The sequence below is a fragment of the Mustelus asterias genome, chromosome 16, assembly GCF_964213995.1.
Source record: "Mustelus asterias chromosome 16, sMusAst1.hap1.1, whole genome shotgun sequence".
Classification (NCBI taxonomy): domain Eukaryota; kingdom Metazoa; phylum Chordata; class Chondrichthyes; order Carcharhiniformes; family Triakidae; genus Mustelus; species Mustelus asterias.
The window spans coordinates 75,020,873-75,042,615 of NC_135816.1; the positions used below are offsets into that span (position 1 = coordinate 75,020,873).

At 42.1% G+C, this 21,743-nt stretch overlaps 1 protein-coding gene across 2 annotated transcripts in view; it reads left to right on the forward strand.

Moving 5' to 3' along the window:
* The first annotated feature begins 2,421 nt into the window (after window positions 1-2,421).
* LOC144505254 (fibroblast growth factor 18-like) overlaps window positions 2,422-21,743 on the forward strand; it is a 63,444-nt gene continuing 44,122 nt past the window's right edge. Inside the window, exons 1-3 of one of the 2 annotated variants that reach the window (XM_078231292.1) lie at window positions 2,422-3,200; window positions 3,379-3,415; window positions 6,739-6,916. In XM_078231292.1, coding sequence (XP_078087418.1) covers window positions 3,169-3,200; window positions 3,379-3,415; window positions 6,739-6,916 — 247 coding nt within the window. In that variant the 5' untranslated portion in view covers window positions 2,422-3,168. The remainder of the gene's footprint in view (window positions 3,201-3,378; window positions 3,416-6,738; window positions 6,917-21,743) is intronic. The other variant, XM_078231293.1, reaches the window with a different exon arrangement.

Sequence of the window (21,743 nt, forward strand, 5' to 3'; positions counted from 1 at the left end):
ACATTTGAGAATGGTAACCTGATGCAGTATTGTTAATGCAGATAAAAATAGATTTACCGCAAAAGTGTGCATTTTTTGTAACATTGTCAAATCCCTGAACCATGGGTAACCTGCCTTTAAATCACTGAAAATGCTTTAAAAACTTCAGTAAACCATTTATTAATTTCATGTCTGTACATTGGTTAATTTCTTAGTAAAATAAGAACTTTTGATATGCTCTTAAAATACACTGTGCTGTGCACCTGAGAATAGAATTTCAGTTGCAATTCTGACTTGTGTTGTGACCAGGGCTAATCCCCCTGACAGTCAGGGAGAATTTAATCATAGAATCCCTACGGTATAGTAGGAGGCCATTCAGCATATCAAGTCTGCACCAACTACAATCCCACCCAGGCTCTATCCCTATAACCCCACGTATTTATCCTGCTAGTCCCCCTCAGGGTCAATTTAAGGGTCAATTTATTAGTCCCCCTATTAAGGGTCAATTTAACATGGCCAATCCACCTAACCCACACATCTTTGGTCTGTGGGTGGAAACCAGAGCACCTAGAGGAAACCCACACAGACATTGGGAGAATGTGCAAACTCCACACAGACAGTCGCCTGAGACCAGAATTGAACCTGGGTCCCTGGTGTTGTAAGGCAGCAGTACTAACCACTGTGCCACCTTGCCGTCTGCAGATTCAGGTGGATTGAAAGTTCAATTAGTTTAAAAGATTACACAAAGCATGAGCAGAAATGGCTTTTGGCTTAACACACTAATGTTTAAATGTCCCCAATCTTGTGGACTGATTTGGTCAATTCCAATTGGATTGCACTGATATCACTGGGATAAATGAGTGAGAACTCTATCCTTAAGCCTCAAACTTAAAACATTCCTGGTATGTTTAAAGAATGAATATGAAATTAAGCTTCCAGTATTGGGTGGCATGGTGGCACAATGGTTAGTACTGCAGTATCGCAGCACCAGGAACCTGGGTTCAATTCTTGCCTTGGGTGACTGTATGGAGTTTCCACATTCTCCCCATGTCTCTGTGGGTTTACTCTGAGTGCGCTGATTTCCTCCCACACTCCAAAAATGTGCGGGTTAGGTTGGTTGCCCCTTAGTGTTAGTGGGATTAGCGAGGTAAATATGTGGGGTTAGGAGGATAGGGCCTGGGTGAGATTGTTGTCAGTGCAGGCTCGATGGGCCAAATGGCCTTCTGCATTGTGGGGTTTCTATTATGTAGTTCCTACTGCTGGAAACTTATTTGGAAATGTATCAATTATTTGTTCATTTCATTTCCAAAAATTAATTATTTGTAGGCATCAAGTGGTTTTAAACTAATTTTGAATTGATTATTCTGAGGGTTTGAGGCACTGAGCTGAAATTGTCAGGATGCAATTTCCTTGCAGGACTATATATTCACTAAATTTCTGACACTTTCAGTCTCCAGGTAACAAATCTGATACCCTCTGACCCCCAACATCTTTGCAGTTCTCACAGCCCTCTAAGTTTCACAGCCTTTTTCTGTCTCTTTATCTTTCTCCGTCCTTCTTCCTGTCTGCCTCATTCTTCTCCCTGCTCTATTTATTATTCTGACTTCCCCTCTCTGTCTCTGTCTGACCGTCTATCCGACTCTCCTGCCTACTTTCTTCTTGCGTGTCTCGCCCTCCCCCCACACACCTCTCTATCCTCTCACGCTGCTTTTCACTCTGTGAATCTGTTTCGGTCTGTTGCCACTCCCTGTGTATTTAGTACTGTCTCTCTGCGCCTTTCCCCGTCTCCCCTCCCTACTTAGTGCTCTTCTCGGTCTGTCTGGCTCCGCCTGTCTGTGCTCCTAGCAATATTTAGCAGTTACTCTTACTCTGTTTTCCTATTTATTTGATATATACATATATATCTGTCTTTCTCTCTTCCTGTTTATCCTTCTTGTTTTATTTATGAATGTTGTGTGCGTGTTTGTGTCTCTTTCTGACTCTAATTCACGGTCTATTTTGATTATTATTCTCCCTCCCTCCCCTTTACTTTATTTATTGCTGTGTTGCTCAACACAGTAACTCAAATACTTCAAACACCTCACTGGAAAGAGGAAAAACAAGCATAGTCCATATTAGAAAAAAATCTGTACTTCCCAAAAAAAGAAAAAACGGTGGAGTGAGATCTGATGGGTTAGTACTGATGTCATACTCAGGAGAGGCCAGTGTCAGCTCTTGTGGGCAACATAGGAGCACCTAGCAGGATCTCTATAATTCTTGGAATGAGTATTTCATTTCCGTGTGTTACTCCCTTAGCGAGAACGTCCTCGCCTTTTAAAAAATATATATAAATCTATCATGTTGTCCTTGTGAGTCTCTGCTGCTGTTCAGTCGCTGCTGCCCTGAGATTGCGGGATCCCTGCTCGATGCTGTAGGGGGTAATGTTGAGAGAGAGATGGGGTTGATCTGATCCGGCAGGGCGCATAAGGCAAGGGTGTCAGTGACACCGGGCTGTACAACTCCATGCAATTCCAGGCACTTCCCTTTGATGTGGAATTGGCATGCTCCGGATTGGTGTGGTGGGAAGCCTGTCACACCTCTTTCTCTACCTTGCTGTGTGTGTGTGTATGTGTGTGCCTTCTCTCGGTCCCACAAGGACACATGGTGAATTAATCAGAAGGCAGAGAGACCGGAGAGAGAGAGAGAGAGAGACAGAGAGAAAGGGTCGAAGCTCGGATCAAGGGATAAACGTTAGCCCTCTCGAGAAGGAAATAAAAGACCGTCAGAGCAAGTATTCGCCTGGGTTGCACCTTTTTATCCAGGGATTATTTCAAGTGCAAGAGATGTATTCTGCAAGGCAGCGGCTGTTTTGTTGAAGGGTGGGTCCCTGGATGGAATTGATCGAGGGAGGCTGCTGATTAAATGAGCTTGAGGAACCGACTACTTTCCACCTCCTGGCGCTGCAGACAAGGTTGGTTGATGCCGCTGCGAGGAGCTTGAGGCACCCTCTCGCATATCTCCTGCCTTTTTGCATCAGCACCAAGTCCCAGAAGGGAGACTGATTCCCCCACAGTCCAATCCATGAGGTGGCACCGAACAGCAGTCGGACGGATTGACCGCTTTTAATTTATTTCTGTTCCCCTTTTTTTTCTCTCCTCTTGCAATCGTTATCAGATTTTTTTTATTTATACCCTTTGAACATCCACAGCTATGAATCCGGCCTGTTCAACGTTCATTTGCCTGTAAGCATCTTGCAACTTTCTGACCGAGTTACTGTTTTAATTTATGATTTTATTAGTATACTTATAATTTATTGAACAAGGGGATCTTCTTTTAAGGCGGAATTAAATTAAATTTGCAGCAAATGAGTATCTGGCAGCGTGAAACACTTATTTTTTTCTGTTATTTTCTCCCATTCAGATGTTTACACGTGTTGCTACTGTGCTTTGGAATTGAGGTAAGTATGAGATATTATTAAAGCTACTGACTGCTGGTTTTAGATTTTAGATTTGACAGGACAGGAGCATGTTTAAAATTCGATTTCTCTCCCAGAATATGAGAAAATAAGTCCAGTGCGATTCTGCAATTGGGCCGCACACTTAACGTAATTGCAATTATTTTAAGGTGCAAATGTTATTCGTTTTCATTATACTAATGCAGTATCTTTAAAGGGGAATGTCTCTTGCTGGTTTGGTACCTTGGTCTGCTCATTTTTAAACGATGTGCAATAATTGAATCGGTGTTGTGAAACTAATGCGACCCCCCAAACCAAACAAAAGCAGCAGTCTGAGTGAATATATATAACTGGGATAATTCCAGATGTGCACGCTTGATTCTCAGCTCGGAACAGTTGATAGATCAGGAACGCCTTGCTCCGCCATACCCTGGGAGAGTCACTCCTAATTCCTTGGTACTAAGTGGGTGGGGGAGGGGAAGGGGGTAGGGCAAACCATGGGTCCATTCTGCTACTGAGAGATCAAAGTTAAGATAACAATTGAAAAAAAGATGCAACATTTAAAATTAAAGTCAATGAATGCTCTGAGAATCGTTGCAGCCTGAGACGGCAACAATCCGCCACAAGCTGAGCCAACTCTGCACCTGCCCCTGTGAGATCAATGGGCCCAATTTGCTCACCGGATGCCAAAGAGATTGTTGCAACAATGAAGCTCCCTGAAAATAAAGACTTAGGTTTATACAAGCGACAGTGACAGATCATCTGGATTTTAGTGATGTTGTTAGAGGGATAAATATTGGCCATGTTCGCTTCTCAGCCTTTTGGCTAGGATCAAGCATTAGATCAAGCCCAGGATCAGGTGCAATGATGCTTCTTCTTGTCAGCTTGGATCTTGTTTGTCTCTCTTGTGGGGACCGTGGATTGGATTCAATTTGAATTAGTTTTTGGAGCAAGCAAGGAGACAGATTAAAGGCTTGTCCTGTCCATTTGCTTTGTGACTTTAAGAATGGAGTAGAAATTAAAAAGAATATTGGCCGTGTCAAAACTTCTTTGCTCTTCTTCCAGTAGTGTCAAATAGATTGTTACATCTACCTGTACCAAGTACCTAAACTTGGATAAGTTTAAACACTCATCCAAAATAGTGTGCGTAATATTCCCTTAATATTGCACTGAAGCATTAGGAAAGGTTTTATGTTGCGGTCCCAGGAATGGAGTTTGAATCCACAAACTACAGGCAAAATTAGATGTTGTAAGCTGGAAGAATGTATGCCGTAACAAACTAAAATCCAGCAGATAGTTTTATTTAATGTTAAACAGATGACTGAATAGTACTACAAACAGGATATTTACAGTATTTACAAGTCTTACCATTCTCATAGTGTCAAACATCAAAAGATGCTTTTCTAGTGCTAGCCCTCAACGTAGATTGGAACATCATTAGCTTGTGCCTCAGTTGGTAGCACTCTACCCTCTGAGTGGGAAGGTTGTGGCTCATAGAATCCTATAATGCAGAAGGAGGCCATTCAGCCCATCGAGTCTGCACTGGCCACAATCCCACCCAGGCCCAATCCACATAACCCCATGCATTTACCCTAGCTAGACCTCCTGATACTAAGGGGCAATTTAGCATGGCCAATCTGTAAGCCTACTTGTGACACGAATAAATAAACTTTTAACTTGTAATCTTTGGACTGTGGGAGGAAACCAGAGCACCTGGAGGAAACCCACGCAGACATGGGGAAAATGTGCAAACACCACACAGACAGTGACCCAAGCTGGGAATCGAACCCGGGTTCTTGACGCTGTGAGGCAGCAGTGCTAACCACTGTGTCACTGTACTGTCCATGTTATGGGTCATGTCATAATCCATAGACTTGTAGTAAGTACTCCATGCAGATAATCCAGTGTAGCACTGAGCTGACATCTGCAACGTAGGAGGTGTTGCCTTTCAGATAGAATGTTAAACCTAATCTAGACTGCCATGTTAGGCAAAGTAAAAGTTCCTAGTTACACCATGAAAAGAAGAGCAGGGCACTTTCACCCTGATGTGCTAGCCAACAGCTATCCCTCAATCAACACTTAAAAAGAACAGTTTATCTGCTCATTGGCACATTGCTGTTTATAGGAGCATGCCAAGCACACATTGGCTGCTGTGTTTCCTACAGTGTAAGTCATGCCACATCCCAAAGTACTTCATTGGCTATAAAGTGTGTAAAAGTGCTGTAAAGTGAAGTCATAAAATAAGGATGTGGTAGTGACCAGGGAATGTGTTTTAGTGATGAGGGGTAATAAATGGCCAGGACATCAGGAGAAATTACCTGTTCTTCAAATAGTTCTGTGGAATTTTTTTAATACGCACCTGAGAAAGCAGATGGAGCCTCAGTTTAACATCTCATCCGAAAGATTTCATCTTTGGCTGTGCAACACCCCACAATACTGCACTGAATCGTTTTTTCTGGAGTGGGCCTTGAACATACGCCCTTCCAAACCTGAGCAGAAAGTGCTGCCAACTGAGCCACAGCAACAGTGGAACGTTACACACAACAACTTATGTTTATATATACACCTCAAATGTAATAAAGTGTCCCAGGCTGGTTCACAGGAACATGATAAAGCAAAATTTGACACCAAGCCACATAAGGCAATAATAAAATATATGGTCAAAGGTTTAGTCAAATAAGTAGGTTTTATAAAGAATCTTAAAGGAAGAAGGAGAGATAGAGAAGATTAAGGAAGGAACTCCAGAGTTTAAGGCAAGGAGATTAAGACACAGGCAGCAATGCCGGAGCAATTAAAATGAGAGATGTTCAAGAGGCAATTCAAAACACGATGGGAATTTGATACACAACCAGAGCAGCCATGGTCTTACTAAAAGACCAAATTCTGCTCCTAATTTGTATGCTCGTTGGGCAGAATTTGATGAGTACAGGTATCTTAGAAGCTTATGGGACTGAAGGACATTACAGAGTTAGAGAGGGATGAGGTCATGAAAATATTTGAAAACAAGGATGAGAATTTTAAAATTGAGGTAGTGCTTAGCTGGGAGTCAAAGTAGGTCAATGCATAGAGGGATGGTCGATGAGTAATACTTTGTGTGAGTACACGCAGGGCGGGGTTTTATGGCCTCGCTCACTCCGAAACCGGAATATCCCACCTGAAGTCAACGGACCGTTCCATTGCCCACCTCTCGGCCGCTCTGATTCTCTTTGCGGGCACGGTGGTAAAATTCCGACCAAGGCTTCAATGACCACAATTTATAGAGGGTAGAATAGACAACATCTTATTTATTTTTGCTTTGAATGTCACTCTCTTTTTCTCTTTTGCAGGCCTCGATGGAGGAGAACACAGATTTCAGGCCTCATGTGGAGAACCACACCAGGCTGAGGGACGATACAAGCCGCAAGTATGTGCGCCTGTACCAGTTGTACAGCCGCACCAGTGGCAAACACCTGCAGGTCCTGGGGAGAAAGATCAGTGCCAAAGGCGAAGATGGGAACAAGTATGGTAAGAACTAGCTGATAGAAGCAGTTCAGAGCTGGCTGAAGCTGCATAAACGGCAGGTGTGAGATTCTCAGGTGCCAGCTGTGTAACTGAGGCCTCTCCTGGTGCTCAAATAAAAATACATAAATATGGTTGGCAAGTCGTGAATGTAATGTCACTTGCAGGCATGATCAAGTGACATTAAAATAATCTGTGATTTTTCACCTGCCCTGTTTTCTCAAATTGTCTCACTATCCCTTGAGAGGGAAACAGTTGATTCCCAGCATTTATCCTCCCAGTTTACATGTGTGAAGAGTGATTGGTTTGGGAAATGGGAGGATGGATCTCATTTGGGCCTTTGGGGAAGGTAGGACAGTTGGTGGGCCGAACTGAAATAAGACAATGCTTTGTTTGTGAATAGCTTACATCATTAAACAATTTTTAAAGAGCAATGAGAGAACTTGTGTTTTTATAGCAAAATGTATGAATTCCCCCCACCCCCCAAATTATTTAGTGTGTTTCAAAAACAGTGAAGTTTCTAACACTGTCGCTGTGTAAACAAACATGGCAGCCAATTGGCACAGAGCAAATTTCCACAAACAGAAAGGGGGATAAATGTCAAATTCATCTGCTTTCTGTGACATTGATTTGATTTGATTATCATCACATGTATATTAGTATACAGTGAAAAGTATTGTTTCTTGCGCGCTATACAGACAAAGTATACCATACATAGAGAAGGAAAGGAGAGAGTACAGAATGTAGTGTTACAGTCGTAGCTAGGGTGTAGAGAAAGATCAACTTAATGTGAGGTAGGACCATTCAAAAGTCTGATGGCAGCAGGGAAGAAGCTGTTCCCTGTTGATATGTGCCCTCAGACTTTTGTATCTTTTTCCCGAAGGAAGAAGATGGAAGAGAATATGCCTGGGGTGCGTGGTGTCCTTAATTATGGTGGCTGCTTTCCCAAGGCAGCAGGAAGTGTACACAGTGTCAATGGGTGGGAGGTTAGTTTGAGTGATGGACTTGGCTTCATTTATGACCCTTTGTAGTTTTTTGTGGTCTTGGCCGTATCAAGCTGTGATGCAACCAGAAAGAATGCTTTCTATAGTGCATCTATAAAGGTTGGTGAGAGTCGTAGCAGACATGGCAAATTTCCTTAGTCTTCTGAAAAAGTAGAGACATTGGTGGGCTTTCTTACCTATAGCATCGGCACGGAGGGACCAGGACAGGTTGTTGGGATCTAAAAACTTGAAGTTCTCGAGCATTTCTATTTGCATGGATGTCAGCCTGGATACTAGGCAGAACTCCTTTGTCCCACTTCAAATAGTTTCGTAGGACCTTACCATCCATCTGAATAGGCAGATGGTTTGATATCTCATAACAAAAGACAGCTTCCAATGATGAACACTACCTCAAAATGCAGTGGAATTTCTGTACCAAGCTCTTAGCGAAAGTCTTAAATTTGCAGCCTTTAGACTCAGAGAACACCAATACCTGGAGTAGAACATAGAACATAGAACATAGAACATTACAGCGCAGAACAGGCCCTTCGGCCCACGATGTTGCACCGACCAGTTAAAAAAAAAAACTGAGTAAGCTTGACTGCAGTTAACATACGAATTTGAGTAATTTGGGAGGTGGAGGGGGTGGTGGTGGTGGGTTGCAAGGGCGGCTTTGAGAAATTTTAATAGGAGTATGCATTTGTTTGTCCACTCCTCTGTCAGGTTAACCTTGATATAGTTGGGGAAGATTTCCTATGGTTTCCTATAGCCTTCTTTGAGCCAACATGTGCTCCAATCACAATTCAGCAGAGGTCGTTTAAAGAAGAGCAGGAAAGGGGACCTTACTTTTAAGTTATTTTTATAGATCTGGGGTACTGCATCCAGTAATGGTACCAGTGTTGCTGTTTGCCAGCAGAGGGCACCTGCCTTAGCTGAGATCTAGGCTCAAACCTTTTCTGAACTGTAGATCTCAACATCTGGTATACACTGATGTGTCCCTGTATTGAATATCTGGCTGACATTCATTGTTTGGGCTCATGCATGGAAAATGCCACTCGGAGAAGAGGTTGCAGGGTAAATGCTAGTAACACCTCAGCGCAAATCCGCAGAGAGAGGAAAGAGAGTAAATTTGCAATGAGAAGCTCATTCATCAGTGAGGTGGATGAACTTTCAGATTTCACCATGGGCTGATAATTTTATAGATTAAATGGGCAGGGAGGAATTTGCTAAGCAGTAACCTTCTGAGTCTCCTTGTTGCTTGAATAATTCACAACAAGTATAAATCCGATCAATTAGATTGATCACTGGGTTTGAATGGGAGGCTCAGGATTTTTTCTTCAATCAAAGACTTACAATAAGAATATTCGAAAAAGGCTTTTCCCCCCTACTCAGTTTTATTTCCAATGCTTGTCCTAAATTAAGGACGTTCCCAAATTCTTGTGTTAGATGTTTAAAACATCCAGTAATTGCCTGTTTTAGTTTGAAATGACTTGATTGTCAGCAGCACAGAGTGGTTATTGATTTTCTTTGCATGACCTCAAGGAGGCTGGAGCTCCAGTTAAACTCTCATGACTAGATATTGATGCAGGAGTGTGATAGCAAAAATGCTATCTTGTGTAACACTGATGCTTTTCAGTCTTGACAAGGGCGTAGCTGTATTTATCCATGGTAAGCAGCATCAGCATTCTGTTGTTTACCTTTTGTCTTGATTTTCTTCTCTCCCTCTTTTTTTTTTGTCTATCCCTTGCCTTTCTCTTCTTCTAAAGGTGTTGATCCTTGTTTGCGTTTCTGCTATACTGTTTCTCCATCCCACTTTTCCAGCTCCTTCCTGCTCCACAACCAATTAGTCATTCCTCACTAGTGCACTTATGCATTCATAAGAGGATCATAGTCAAGCTGGATGGTGTCCTCAGATGATACCCGAGCAAATGTTTACACTTTCCAGTAGGGGTCACCAGAAAGCAATTCTACGCTCCAATCATAGACCCATAGGATCTCTGCAGGAGGCCATTCGGCCCACTGAGCCTACACCGACAACAATCCCACCCAGGCCCTATCCCCATAACCCCACATTTACCCTGCTTATCCCTGACACAATTTAGCATGGCCAATCAACCTAACCTGCACATCTTTGGAGCGTGGGAGGAAACCGTAGCACCCGGGGAGACACGGGGAGAATGTGCAAACTCCACACTGACAGTGACCCGACGCTGGAATCAAACCCGGGTTCCTAGCGCTGTGGGGCAGCGGTGCTAACCACTATGCCACCGTACCGTCCTGTCCAATCCTGTTGGACTTTCTATCCCTCATCTAATCTTAGGGCACTGAGACAATTTGCTTTGCTCAGTCTAACTGCCTTTCATTGGAAACATCTTGGCCATCTTATCATTCTCAGTGCATTCCATCCTTATAGTACGTGCATCCACATTCCCTGATTGGATCCAATGGATTATACCAAACTTGCCAGGCTGGATTTTAACTCCACACTTTGTCTCGGGGTTTTAACCCTTGCTTTTGCCTCCACAGAGTGCAAGGTTTTGATCCATCCCCCCACCTTACTAAAGGCCAGCATAAAGCTAGGGTAAAACAATGTCCAATAACTCATGACATTGTTCAGTCTCCTTGCATGAGTAAATGTTAAAGTTATTTGACAATGGGAGGTGGCAAACTGAGATTGCTCATTTTGGTCGATCGAATCAGGGCAGGACTCAGTCAGTTAATGAAAGGGTGTTAGGGAGGGTTATAGAACAAAGAGATCTAGGGGTACAGGTTCATAACTCCTTGAAAATGGAGTCACAAGTGGACAGAGTGGTGAAGAAGGCATTTGGCATGCTTGGTTTCATTGGTCAGAACATTGAATACAGGAGTTGGGATGTCTTGTTGAAGTTGTACAAGATGTTGGTAAGGCCACACTTGAAATCCTGTGTACAGTTCTGGTCACCCTATTATAGAAAGGATTTTACTAAACTAGAAAGAGTGCAGAAAAGATTTACTAGGAAGCCACTGGGACTTGATGGTTTGAGCTATAGGGAGAGGCTGGATAGACTTAGACTTTTTTCCCTGGAGAGTAGGAGGCTAAGGGATGATCTTATAGCGATCTATAAAATAATGAAGGGCTTAGATCAGCTAGATAGTCAACATTTTTTCCCAAAGGTAGAGGAGTCTAAAACTAGAGGGCATAGATTTAAGGTGAGAGGGGAGAGATACAAAAAGGTCCCGAGGGGCAATTTTTTCTCACAGAGGATGGTGAGTGTCTGGAACAAGCTGCAGAGGTAGTAGTAGAGGCAGGTACAATTTTGTCTTTTAACAAGCATTTAGACAGCTACATGTGTAAGATGGGTATAGAGAGATTTGGGTCAAATGCGGGCAATTGGGACTAGTTTAGTGGTTTAAAAAAAGGGGCGCATGGACAAGTTGGGCTGAAGGGCCCAATTTCTTTGAAAGAAATAATAGCAAATTGGATTCTTATCTAAATGGAAAGAAATTACAACATGCTGCTGTGCAGAGGGACCTGGGGGTCCTTGTGCATGAGACGCAAAAACCCAGTCTGCAGGGGCAACAGGTGATCAAGAAGGCAAATGGGATGTTGGCCTATATCACAAGGAGGATAGAATATAAAAGCAGAGATGTCTTGTTGCATCTGTACAGGGCATTGGTGAGGCCGCAGCTGGAATACTGTGTGCAGTATTGGTCCCCTTATTTGCGGAAGGATATATTGGCCTTGGAGGGAGTGCAGAGAAGGTTCACCAGGTTGATACCAGAGATGAGGGGTGTTGATTATGAGGAGAGACTGAGCAGATTGGGTTTGTACTCGTTGGAATTTAGAAGGCTGAGGGGGGATCTTATAGAGACCTACAAGATAATGATGGGGCTGGATAGGGTAGAGATGGAGAGATTCTTTCCACTTAGAAAGGAAACTAGAACTAGAGGGCACAGCCTCAAAATAAAGGGGGGTCAGTTTAGGACAGAGTTGAGGAGGAACTTCTTCTCTCAGAGGGTGGTGAATCTCTGGAATTCTCTGCCCACTGAAGTGGTGGAGGCTACCTCGTTGAATATGTTTAAATCACGGATAGATGGATTCCTGATCGGTAAGGGAATTAGGGGTTATAGGGATCAGGCGGGTAAGTGGAACTGATCCACTTCAGATCAGCCATGATCTTATTGAATGGCGGGGCAGGCTTGAGGGGCTCGATTGCCTACTCCTGCTCCTATTTCTTATGTTCTTATGTTCTTATGTAAGGGCCTGTTTCCATGCTGTAAACCTCTATGACTCTATAAAAATTGGTATAACAGAGCTGTGAGTGATACATTCCAGTGCAAATTTGAGTCATATAGTATATCAAAACTGTGAGTTCTATATCGTTGTGAAATCCATGTAACAGAGTTGTCTGTAGATATCCTGTTCTATTGCACAAAGCTGTGTGTCCCAGTATAATCTACATTATAGTTAAGTGTGTGACTTACACCAATGTAATCCACACAACAAAACTGTGTTTGACACATCCATGTGTAATCTATCTAAACGGACCCTATGTAATATATTTCAGTGTGATCTATAAGGTAGAACTGTGGGTGATACCTTCCAGTGTAATCTGTTGTTACATGGTCCCACAATTCTGGAGCCTTCATTCCCCAGTAGTCCTCATACCATCCAAAGTTCAAATACTTCTTATAATGAACAGAACACAACAAAACTACACAGCACATTGGATAAAACAATTCCTAGAAAACTATTCCTGTCAGCTTCCTTCATTTCTCTTGAGCTTTGTCCTTTATGCTCAGCTGGTTGGGGAAAATCTCCTCCTACTCCAGTTGCAATAACCTTTTAAAGGTGAGGTAATTAAATGACCCATACCTGTACCTGACATGCTGGCTGTTAGTGACTTTACTACACACATTCACTGGCTCTTGTAGCCTCTGCCAAGGTGTTATCTCAGTAAAGTCATCTGTGTTTCAAAGCTATATGTGTGATGTATTTCAGTGTAATCTGCATAAAATCATAACGTCCAAAGATGTGTGGGTTAGGTTGATTGGCCATGGTAAATTGCCCCTTAGTGTCAGGGGGATTAGCAGGGTAAATGCATGGGGCTACGGGGATAGGGCCTGGGTGGGATTGTGATTGGTGCAGACTCGATGGGCCGAATGGCCTCCTTCTGCACTGTAGGGATTCTATGATTCTAAAATACATGTGCGTGAGATATTGCAGTGTAATATACCTTACAAAATGGAAAGTGAGATATCGTAGTATAAGGTCTGTAAGAGATCTGTGTCTGAGATAAGGCAGCTTAATCCAAGCAACAAAACTGAGAATGAGATATCTTGGTATAATCTATATAACAAACTGTCAATGTTCCAATAGAACTGTGTGTGATATATCACAATATAACAGATTAGAACAGTGTAATCTATTAAACACAACTGGGAGTGATATAGTACAATGTTTTATATATATATAAATTGTTTATGATTTACCATTTTGTAATCTGTGCAATATCTTTTATATAGCCCATGGTAACTGATATTACAGAACTGTCTCCACACATCTACATAATAGAATGTGATAATCTATAGAACAAAAATGTGGGTGATATATTCCTGTGTAGCTTTTTAGTCTGTTCATGGGATGTGAATGCCACTAGTGAGACTGGCATTTATTACTCATCCCTAATTGCCTGTGAGAATGTAGTGGTAAGCCCCCTCTTTGAATCGCTGCAGTCCATTTGGTGAAGCAATAGCCACAATACTGCTAGGGAGGCCGTTCCACATTTTTGACCCAGCAAGAGTTAAGGAAGGCAACTTAGTTCCAGGTCAGGATGGCATGTGAGTTGGAGGGAAGCTTGCATTTGGTGGTATTCTTTTGCATCTGCTGCTCTTGTTATTCTAGTTGGTGAAGATTACAGGTTTAGGAGGTGCTGTCAGTGAAGATTACAGGTTTGGGAGGTGCTGTCAAAGGAGGCTTGGGGAGTTGTTGCAGTGCCTCTTGTAGACGGTAGACACTGCTACCACTGTGTGCTGGTAGTAAAGGGAGATAATGTTTTAGGTGGTGAATGGGGTTCTAATCTGGTGGGCTGCTTTGTCCTGGATAGTGAAGAACGTCTTGAGTTTTGTTAAAAGCTGCATGGATCCAGGTAAGTGGAGAGTATTTAATCACATTCCTGACTTGTACCTTGTGGGCTGGCTGTGGGGAGTCAGGAGGTGAGTTACTAGCCACAGAACTCCTAACCTCTGAGCTGCTATTGTAGCCATTTATATGACTGATGTAGTTAATTTTCTTGTCAGCGATGACCCCAGAATGTTGCTTATACATTATGCATAATTCTGAGTAATCTAAATAGTGTAATCTACATAACAGAAGACGGTGTGATACATATATGTGTGTATCAGACTGAGTGAGATATCACAGTGAAACGTTTTAAATATATATTTGTATATCAGACTGAGTGAGACATCCTAGTATAGTATATATAACAGTGCAGAGTGTGATATATTCCATTATAATTTGCTGCATAATATAGCCTGGTGTAACCTGTATAACAAATCTGTAAATGATAAATCCCAGAATAATCAACATAGTGAACTTTAAGTCTAATCTGTATAATGGAACTGTGTCAGATATAATTGCTATTACAGATCTATTTTAGACAAATTGTGTTCTAACCAATTTTGCAGAATGGGTGTGATATACCCCAGTATAATCGACACAATAAACTGTGACTGAGACATTATAGTATAATCTGTATTGCAGAAATATGTGCAATGTATCTCAATGTAATCTACATAACACAAATGTGTGTAATATTGCAGTGTAATCTATATGATAGACCTTGAAGTGATACATTCCTGCTTAATATATAATATAATGTAATTTTGTGTGACTAATCCCAGCGTACTCTATAGAACAGAGTAGCATGCAATGTTCCGTGTGAATTATATTAGACATTTGGTTGTGACATGTCCCAACGTGTTGTACAGAACTATGAATAGGATATCTATGAGATATTTATTGCAATCTATATAACAAAATTCTACACTAAATATTATCATGTAATCTGAATAAGTGAACGTTGATATATGTGTTATCTATAGAACAGAATTATGTTTGATGTAATCATATACAGAGCTGCATGTGATATATCCCAGTTTAATTTCAATAACAGAGCATAATTTATATAGTAGATCTGTTTGTGATGTATCAAAGTTAACTCTCTATGTGAGAATTATGAGTGATAGATCCCTATGTAATCTATGTATGTGAGAACTCACAATGTAATTTAGACAACCCAATTATGATACGCTTTATATTCTTTATGGCTCAACTGTTTGTGATACCATTGTATAGAATCAGTGTGAAACTGAGACCGACCTTTACTGATTGATTTGATTTATTATTGTCACATGTATTAGTATACAGTGAAAAGTATTGTTTCTTGCACGCTATACAGACAAAGCATTCTGTACATAGAGAAGGAAAGGAGAGAATGCAGAATGTCATGTTACTGTCACAGCTAGGGTGTAGAGAAAGATCGACTTAATGTGAGGCAGGTCCATTCAAAAGTCTGATGGCAGCAGGGAAGAAGCTGTTCTTGAGTCGGTTGGTACGTATCCTCAGACTTTTGTATCTTTTTCCCGATGGAAGAAGGTGGAAGATAGTATGTCTGGGGTGCGTGGTGTCCTTACTTATGCTGGCTATTTTTTTGAGGCAGCGGGAAGTGTAGACAGAGTCAATGGATGGGAGACTGGTTTGAGTGATGGACTGGGCTTTGTTCACGACCTTTTGCAGTTTCTTACAGCCTTGGGCAGAACAGGAACCATCCCAAGCTGTGATACAACCAGAAAGAATGCTTTCTATGGTGCATCTGTAAATGTTGGTGAGAGTCATAGCGGACATGCCAAATTTCCTTTGTCTTCTGAGAAAGTAGAGGCATTGGTGGGCTTTCTTAACTATACTGTCCACATGGAGGGACCAGGACAGGTTGTTGATGATCTGGACACTTAAAAACCTGAAGCTGTCGACCATTCCCATTGATGTAGACGGGGGCATGTCCTCCACTATGCTTCCTGAAGTTGATGACTATCTCCTTCGTTTTGTTGACATTGAGGGAGAGATTATTGTAGTTGCACCAGTTCATCAGATTCTCGAACTCTTTCCTGTACTCCGTCTGATCCTACTGTAATCTATACAATAGGATACAGAGAATTTACATTTTTGTCAATCTGTATGACAAAACTTTGAGTGAAATACCCTGTATAAGTTAGATAACAGAACTGGGTGTGATCATAATGTAAAATACATAATAGAATTTGATTTATTATTGTCACATGTATTGAGATACAGTGAAAAGTACTATCCAGACATAGCATACCGTTCATAGAGTACATAGGGGAGAAAGAAAGGAGAGGGTGCAGAATATAGTGATACAGTCACAGCTAGGGTATAGAGGACAATCAACTTAATATATGGTAACATTATTAGAGAGTTTAAAAGAGTTAAGAGTACAGTTTTAAAAGCATAGAACGAGAGTAAAAGATATGCTGGAGACAGCTCGCAAAAAGCTCTGGTGCCATCCTGAATCTTAACTCTAAATAATGAACTCTAAAGAACTCTGAATAATGAATAAAAACAGAAAATGCTGGATAAACTCAGCAGATCTGGCATCTGTACAAAGAGAAACAGATAACATTTCAAGTCCTATATGTCACTTCTTCAGAGATAAAGAGAGGGAGAAATATAATGGATCCAACAGTATGAAATCCATCACATTTTCCCCTTGTTAACTCTGAAGTAAGAGTTAACATTTCGAGCCCGTAAGATTCTTCTTCAGAGTTAAAGAAGGAGAAATGTGATGGATTTCATACTGTTGGAGCAGCCGTGTGCCTTTATGACTACCGTCCGGTGGCTCTGACATCCATCATTATGAAGTGCTTTGAAAGGTTAATCATGGCACAGATCAACCCCGGCCTCCCAGATTGCCTGGATCCTCTACACTTCACCTACCACCGTAACAGGTCCACAGCAGATGCCATCTCCCTGGCCCTACACTCAACCCTGCAACACCTGGATAACAAAGACACTTACGTCAGACGTGTGGGGGTAGGGCCTGGGTGGGATTGTGGTCAGTGCAGACTCGATGGGCCGAATGGCCTCCTTCTGCACTGTAGGGTTTCTATGATTTCTATGATTTCTATGACTCCTATTTATTGACTACAGCTCAGCCTTCAACACCATTATTCTTACAAAACCCATCTCCAAACTCCTAGGGCTCAGCTCCTCCCTCTGTGACTGGATGCTAGACCTTCTAACCAACAGAGGATAGGCAACGAGACCTCCATCACGATCATCCTCAATGCTGGTGCCCCGCAAGGCTGTGTCCTCAGCCACCTACTATACTCCTTATACACCTATGACTGTGTGGCCAAATTCCGCTCCAACTTCATTTTCAGGTTTGCTGATGACACCACCGTAGTGGGTCAGATCTCAAACAATGATGAGACAGAGTACAGGAAAGAGAGAATCTGGTGAACTGGTGCGAAGACAATAATCTCTGCCTCAATGTCAACAAAACGAAGGAGAGAGTCATCGAATTCAGGAAGTGTAGTGGAGGACATGCCCCTGTCTGCATCAACGGGGGATGAAATGGTCAAGAGCTTCAAGTTTCTAGGTGTCCAGATCACCAACAACCTGTCCTGGTCTCTCCACACCGACGCTATAGATAAGAAAGCCCACTATCCAGCATTTTCTGTTTTTATTTCAGATGTCTTGCATCTCTAGTATTTTGCTTTGATCTGAATAAATAAATGCTGGTTTAATTTATATAAGAGAGAAGAGTAACATCTACATGGCAGAACTGAATGCAATATAGTGCAAACTATAAAGCATGGATGGCATATCCCAGAATAATCTATGCAACCAAACTATGAGTAATACATTCCAATGTGACAAAGTACGGTTTAATCTATATCACAGTATTACATGCAACCTATATATCAGAATTTTGAACAAATTATCCCTCTGCAAACATTGTAACAATGTTGTGATACACTGCAGTGTGATCTATATAACAGAAATATGTAGGATAAAGCGGACTGGAATTCATATAACAGCAGCATGACTGGTAAATCTCAGGGCGCCATCTTACCAGCCATTCACATCACGCTCCCACTGCAGCGAGGTTGGAAAATTTGGCACCCAGCCAAATGTTCGTTCACTGCAATGGGATAGGAAAATCCCACCGGCGTGATCTATATGCCAAAACATTTTGTGATATTTCCTGCTACGAGCTATATAACAGAACTGAGAGTGATATATATACCGAATAAAAATAGCAGTTAATGATATCCATGTATAATCAATATAACATTGTTGAATACATTATGATGTAACCAATATAACCCATAAGGAACTGAGTAATATTTCCCAGTTTAATCTCTACAGCAGAACTGTGTGTGATATATTCCAGTCTAATCTATCAAACCAAATGGAGTGATATATCCCAGTGTAATCTGTATGACAGAACTGAGTGATATATCCTGGTGTAACTTATAGAACAGAAATGAGTGATATACCCCTGTGTAATATATGGAACAGAATTGAGTGATAGATCTCAATGTAAACTATAGAACAGAACTGAGTGATATATCCCCATGTAACCTATAGAACAGAGTTGTGAGTGATATATCCCAGTGCAATCTATACAATAGAGTTTTGAGTAATATATCGCACTGTAATATATACAATGAGAACTGTGAGTGATCTATCCCAGGCTTGTAATTGCTGGAGTTTAGAAGAATAAGAAGTGACTTGAACAAAACATATAAAATTCTGAGGGGTATTGACAGGCTGGATGTGGAGAGGATGTTCCCTCTTGTGGAAGAATCTAGAACTGGGGCGGGGGTCACTGTTTAAAAATAAGGGGTTGCTCATTTAAAACTGAAATTAGTCAAAGTTTTTTCTTTCAGTGGGTGGTGAGTCTTTGAAACTCTCTTCCTGAAAATGTGGTGCAAGCAATGACTGAATATTTTTAAGGCAGAGGTGGATAGATTCTTGGTAGGCAAGGGATGATAGGTTATCGGGGGTAGACAGGATGTAGATTTGAGGCTATTATCAGATTAGCCATGATCCTATTAAATGGCAGAGTAGGCTTGAGGGATTGAATGGCCTACTCCTACTCCTTGTTCGCCTGTAACAGAGCCATGACTATATATTTTGGTCTAATTTAAACAACACTGCTATGTATTATACCCAGCCATAATCTTTATAGTTTATGAGCAATCAGTATTTTCTTGGCATGATTGATATTGCTGGGATTTGAGAAGCTCTATTTCAAGGATATCACATGTGCCTCCAACCCTGATGAACTAGACTGTGATTCACTTGCAACGGAAAATTAGCTTTGCCTTTGGCTTAGGTTCATAAGCCATACTAATAATTAGCTTGAAGAAATACGCCACATACAGTAATCTGACATAAGATGGCTTAGTTCATCAAATAGCAGATATATTTTACAAGTCTATGTACATCACAGCATTATCGCCAAAATCTTTAAGGTCACCAACAATCAATTTATTCTCCTTCAAGCAGCTGGCTGCAGATTGTCAGCAGATAAATTTCATTAGCATCTTTGGCTCATTGGCCTCTTAGAGTCATCAGCCACTAATGTATATAACACAAAGTATCGGTGCTGAATCCCAGTATCAGTACATCTGATATTACAGAACTGAAAGTGGTGTATTCCATATGAAAGAACATTGAGTGATCTAACCCACATATTGTAAAGAAAGAACTGTGACTCTATTTTCTAGCACATTCTACATAACAGAACAGTGAGTGATATTTAACATGCAAGACTTGATAACAAACTTTAAGTGATTTATTCCGGGTGAATCTACATAATAGGACTGTGTGTGATCTATCTTCTCATGACAGATAAAGTTGAGATTTGAGAACCTCTACCTCGAGTACATTCCTATTGGCCATTATGTCTATATATGCTTCACTAGCCAGGGAGAGTTGACTCATGACTTATGATCAAAGACTCTAATTCACATTAATAATTCAAGTAATGTGAAGCTTCAAATCTTTGTTTCGTGTTAGATTTCCCTGCATACACAGATCTCACATCATGTGGCTTCGTTTACCAATTGGTAGTCATGCAAGCATCTCAGCTGCAGGACATCACTGAAGGACTTCCTCAGGGTAGTGTTTTCTAAGGCCAGAATTTGATGGTCGATAGTGGGGATAGTGAATCCTGCTGGTGGAACTCCTCCAAAGAAGAAGAGGGGCAGGAGGGAGAGAAAGCCAGGTGATCATGGGCTATGACCCAGGGAGAAACCTTGAAGATGAGAAACCCGGGCCCTGTTGGTGCAAGGCCAGCAAGGAGGTTGAGGCGGGAAGCTTCACAGAACTACCATTACCCAACTAGCCCCAAACATCCGAGGTCCAGTGACGCAGGAGGCTTCTCCTCACAGTGACAAAGTGACCACAATAATTCATGTGATAGGTCTGGAAATCTGTGTGGGCAGACACTCCATCTTCAAATACATCCACACATTCATCCACGACCAGACAGACGTGGCCTGCCAGGTGTAGAAAGCACGAGTCTGGGTTCCCCTACATCCAGGGTGTAATAGATTACACTAAAGTGGCCATAAAGGCACCGGCAGGTGAGCCTGGAGATTTCATAAACAGAAAGGGTTTCCACTCAGTGAATGTTTTGATCGTCTATGACCACAGGACACAGATCCTCTTGATCTGTGCCCTTTACCCTGGCAGCTCACATGATACTTACATCTTGCAGCACTCACAAGTACCAAGGCTGTTCCTGGCTCCTGCATGATTGGATGGATGGATGGTTCCTGGGTGACAAGGGCAATCCCTCGAAAAGGCAGCTCATGACTCCACTCCAAGAACTAAGGCTGAGGAGAGATCCAACAGGAGTCATATCTCCACACAAATGTTGGTGGAGAGGATGATTAGAGGCCTGGATACATCTGGGAAGGCATTGCAGTACCTGTGGAGTGTATCTCCCTCATAGTTGTGCCATTCTGCACCCTGCTGTGGCCAGGGGGAACCCAATGGAAGCTGAGGGAAGTGAGGCTGATTCAAACTATTTGGTGATCAAGTTCTGCCTGGGAGGATACATTCAGCCATATGCCTGGGCACTCCTCAGTCATTGCAGCATCATCAGATGACAGAGGAACAGGTGCCCTCATCCAGAGTGTCCTGAGAGAAGCTGACAGAGACAATGAGCAGTATCCCACGAGCATCTGTGAGCATCTGTGCTGGTGCCTGGTTCTGCTTGTGCAGGTGTGATGTCTTCCCCTGAGCTTAACTGGGGGGCCCTCGCAGTCGCTGGTAGCTCCTTAGATGGCACAACTGTGGAAGGAAGGTGAATGGTCAGTAAATTCAACCATCATAGTCACTGTGCACACAAGACCGGCTGAGGAGATAATGGACACCTGCTGCTTGTTGTCATCTGCATTGGAACTTCAATGGGAAATCTGACTGCAACAGTTAAGTTTCTGATGTGAGGAGCCTGTAATGTTTTCAGTCCCCATTGCACACGCACCTGTGACCTGCACTTTAACCTTCATCTGTGACCCCCCCCCCCCACCTCATCATGACAAGAAGAGCAAGCTGATCAGTGGAACTCTAGCCCAAGTGCATCATGCTTCATGGGGCTTAACTGATTTGATACTCCTCCACTGATTCCTTGGTGCTCTGCAGTGTTATGACTTCTCTTCTGACAGGGTAAAGTAGAAAGCCTCATTCGTGCACTGTCTCCCGGAAGGTTTTATGTTCTTAGTTTAGCTGAATTTGTTTGCAGTTGCAGACAGGACACTGGGGAGTGAAC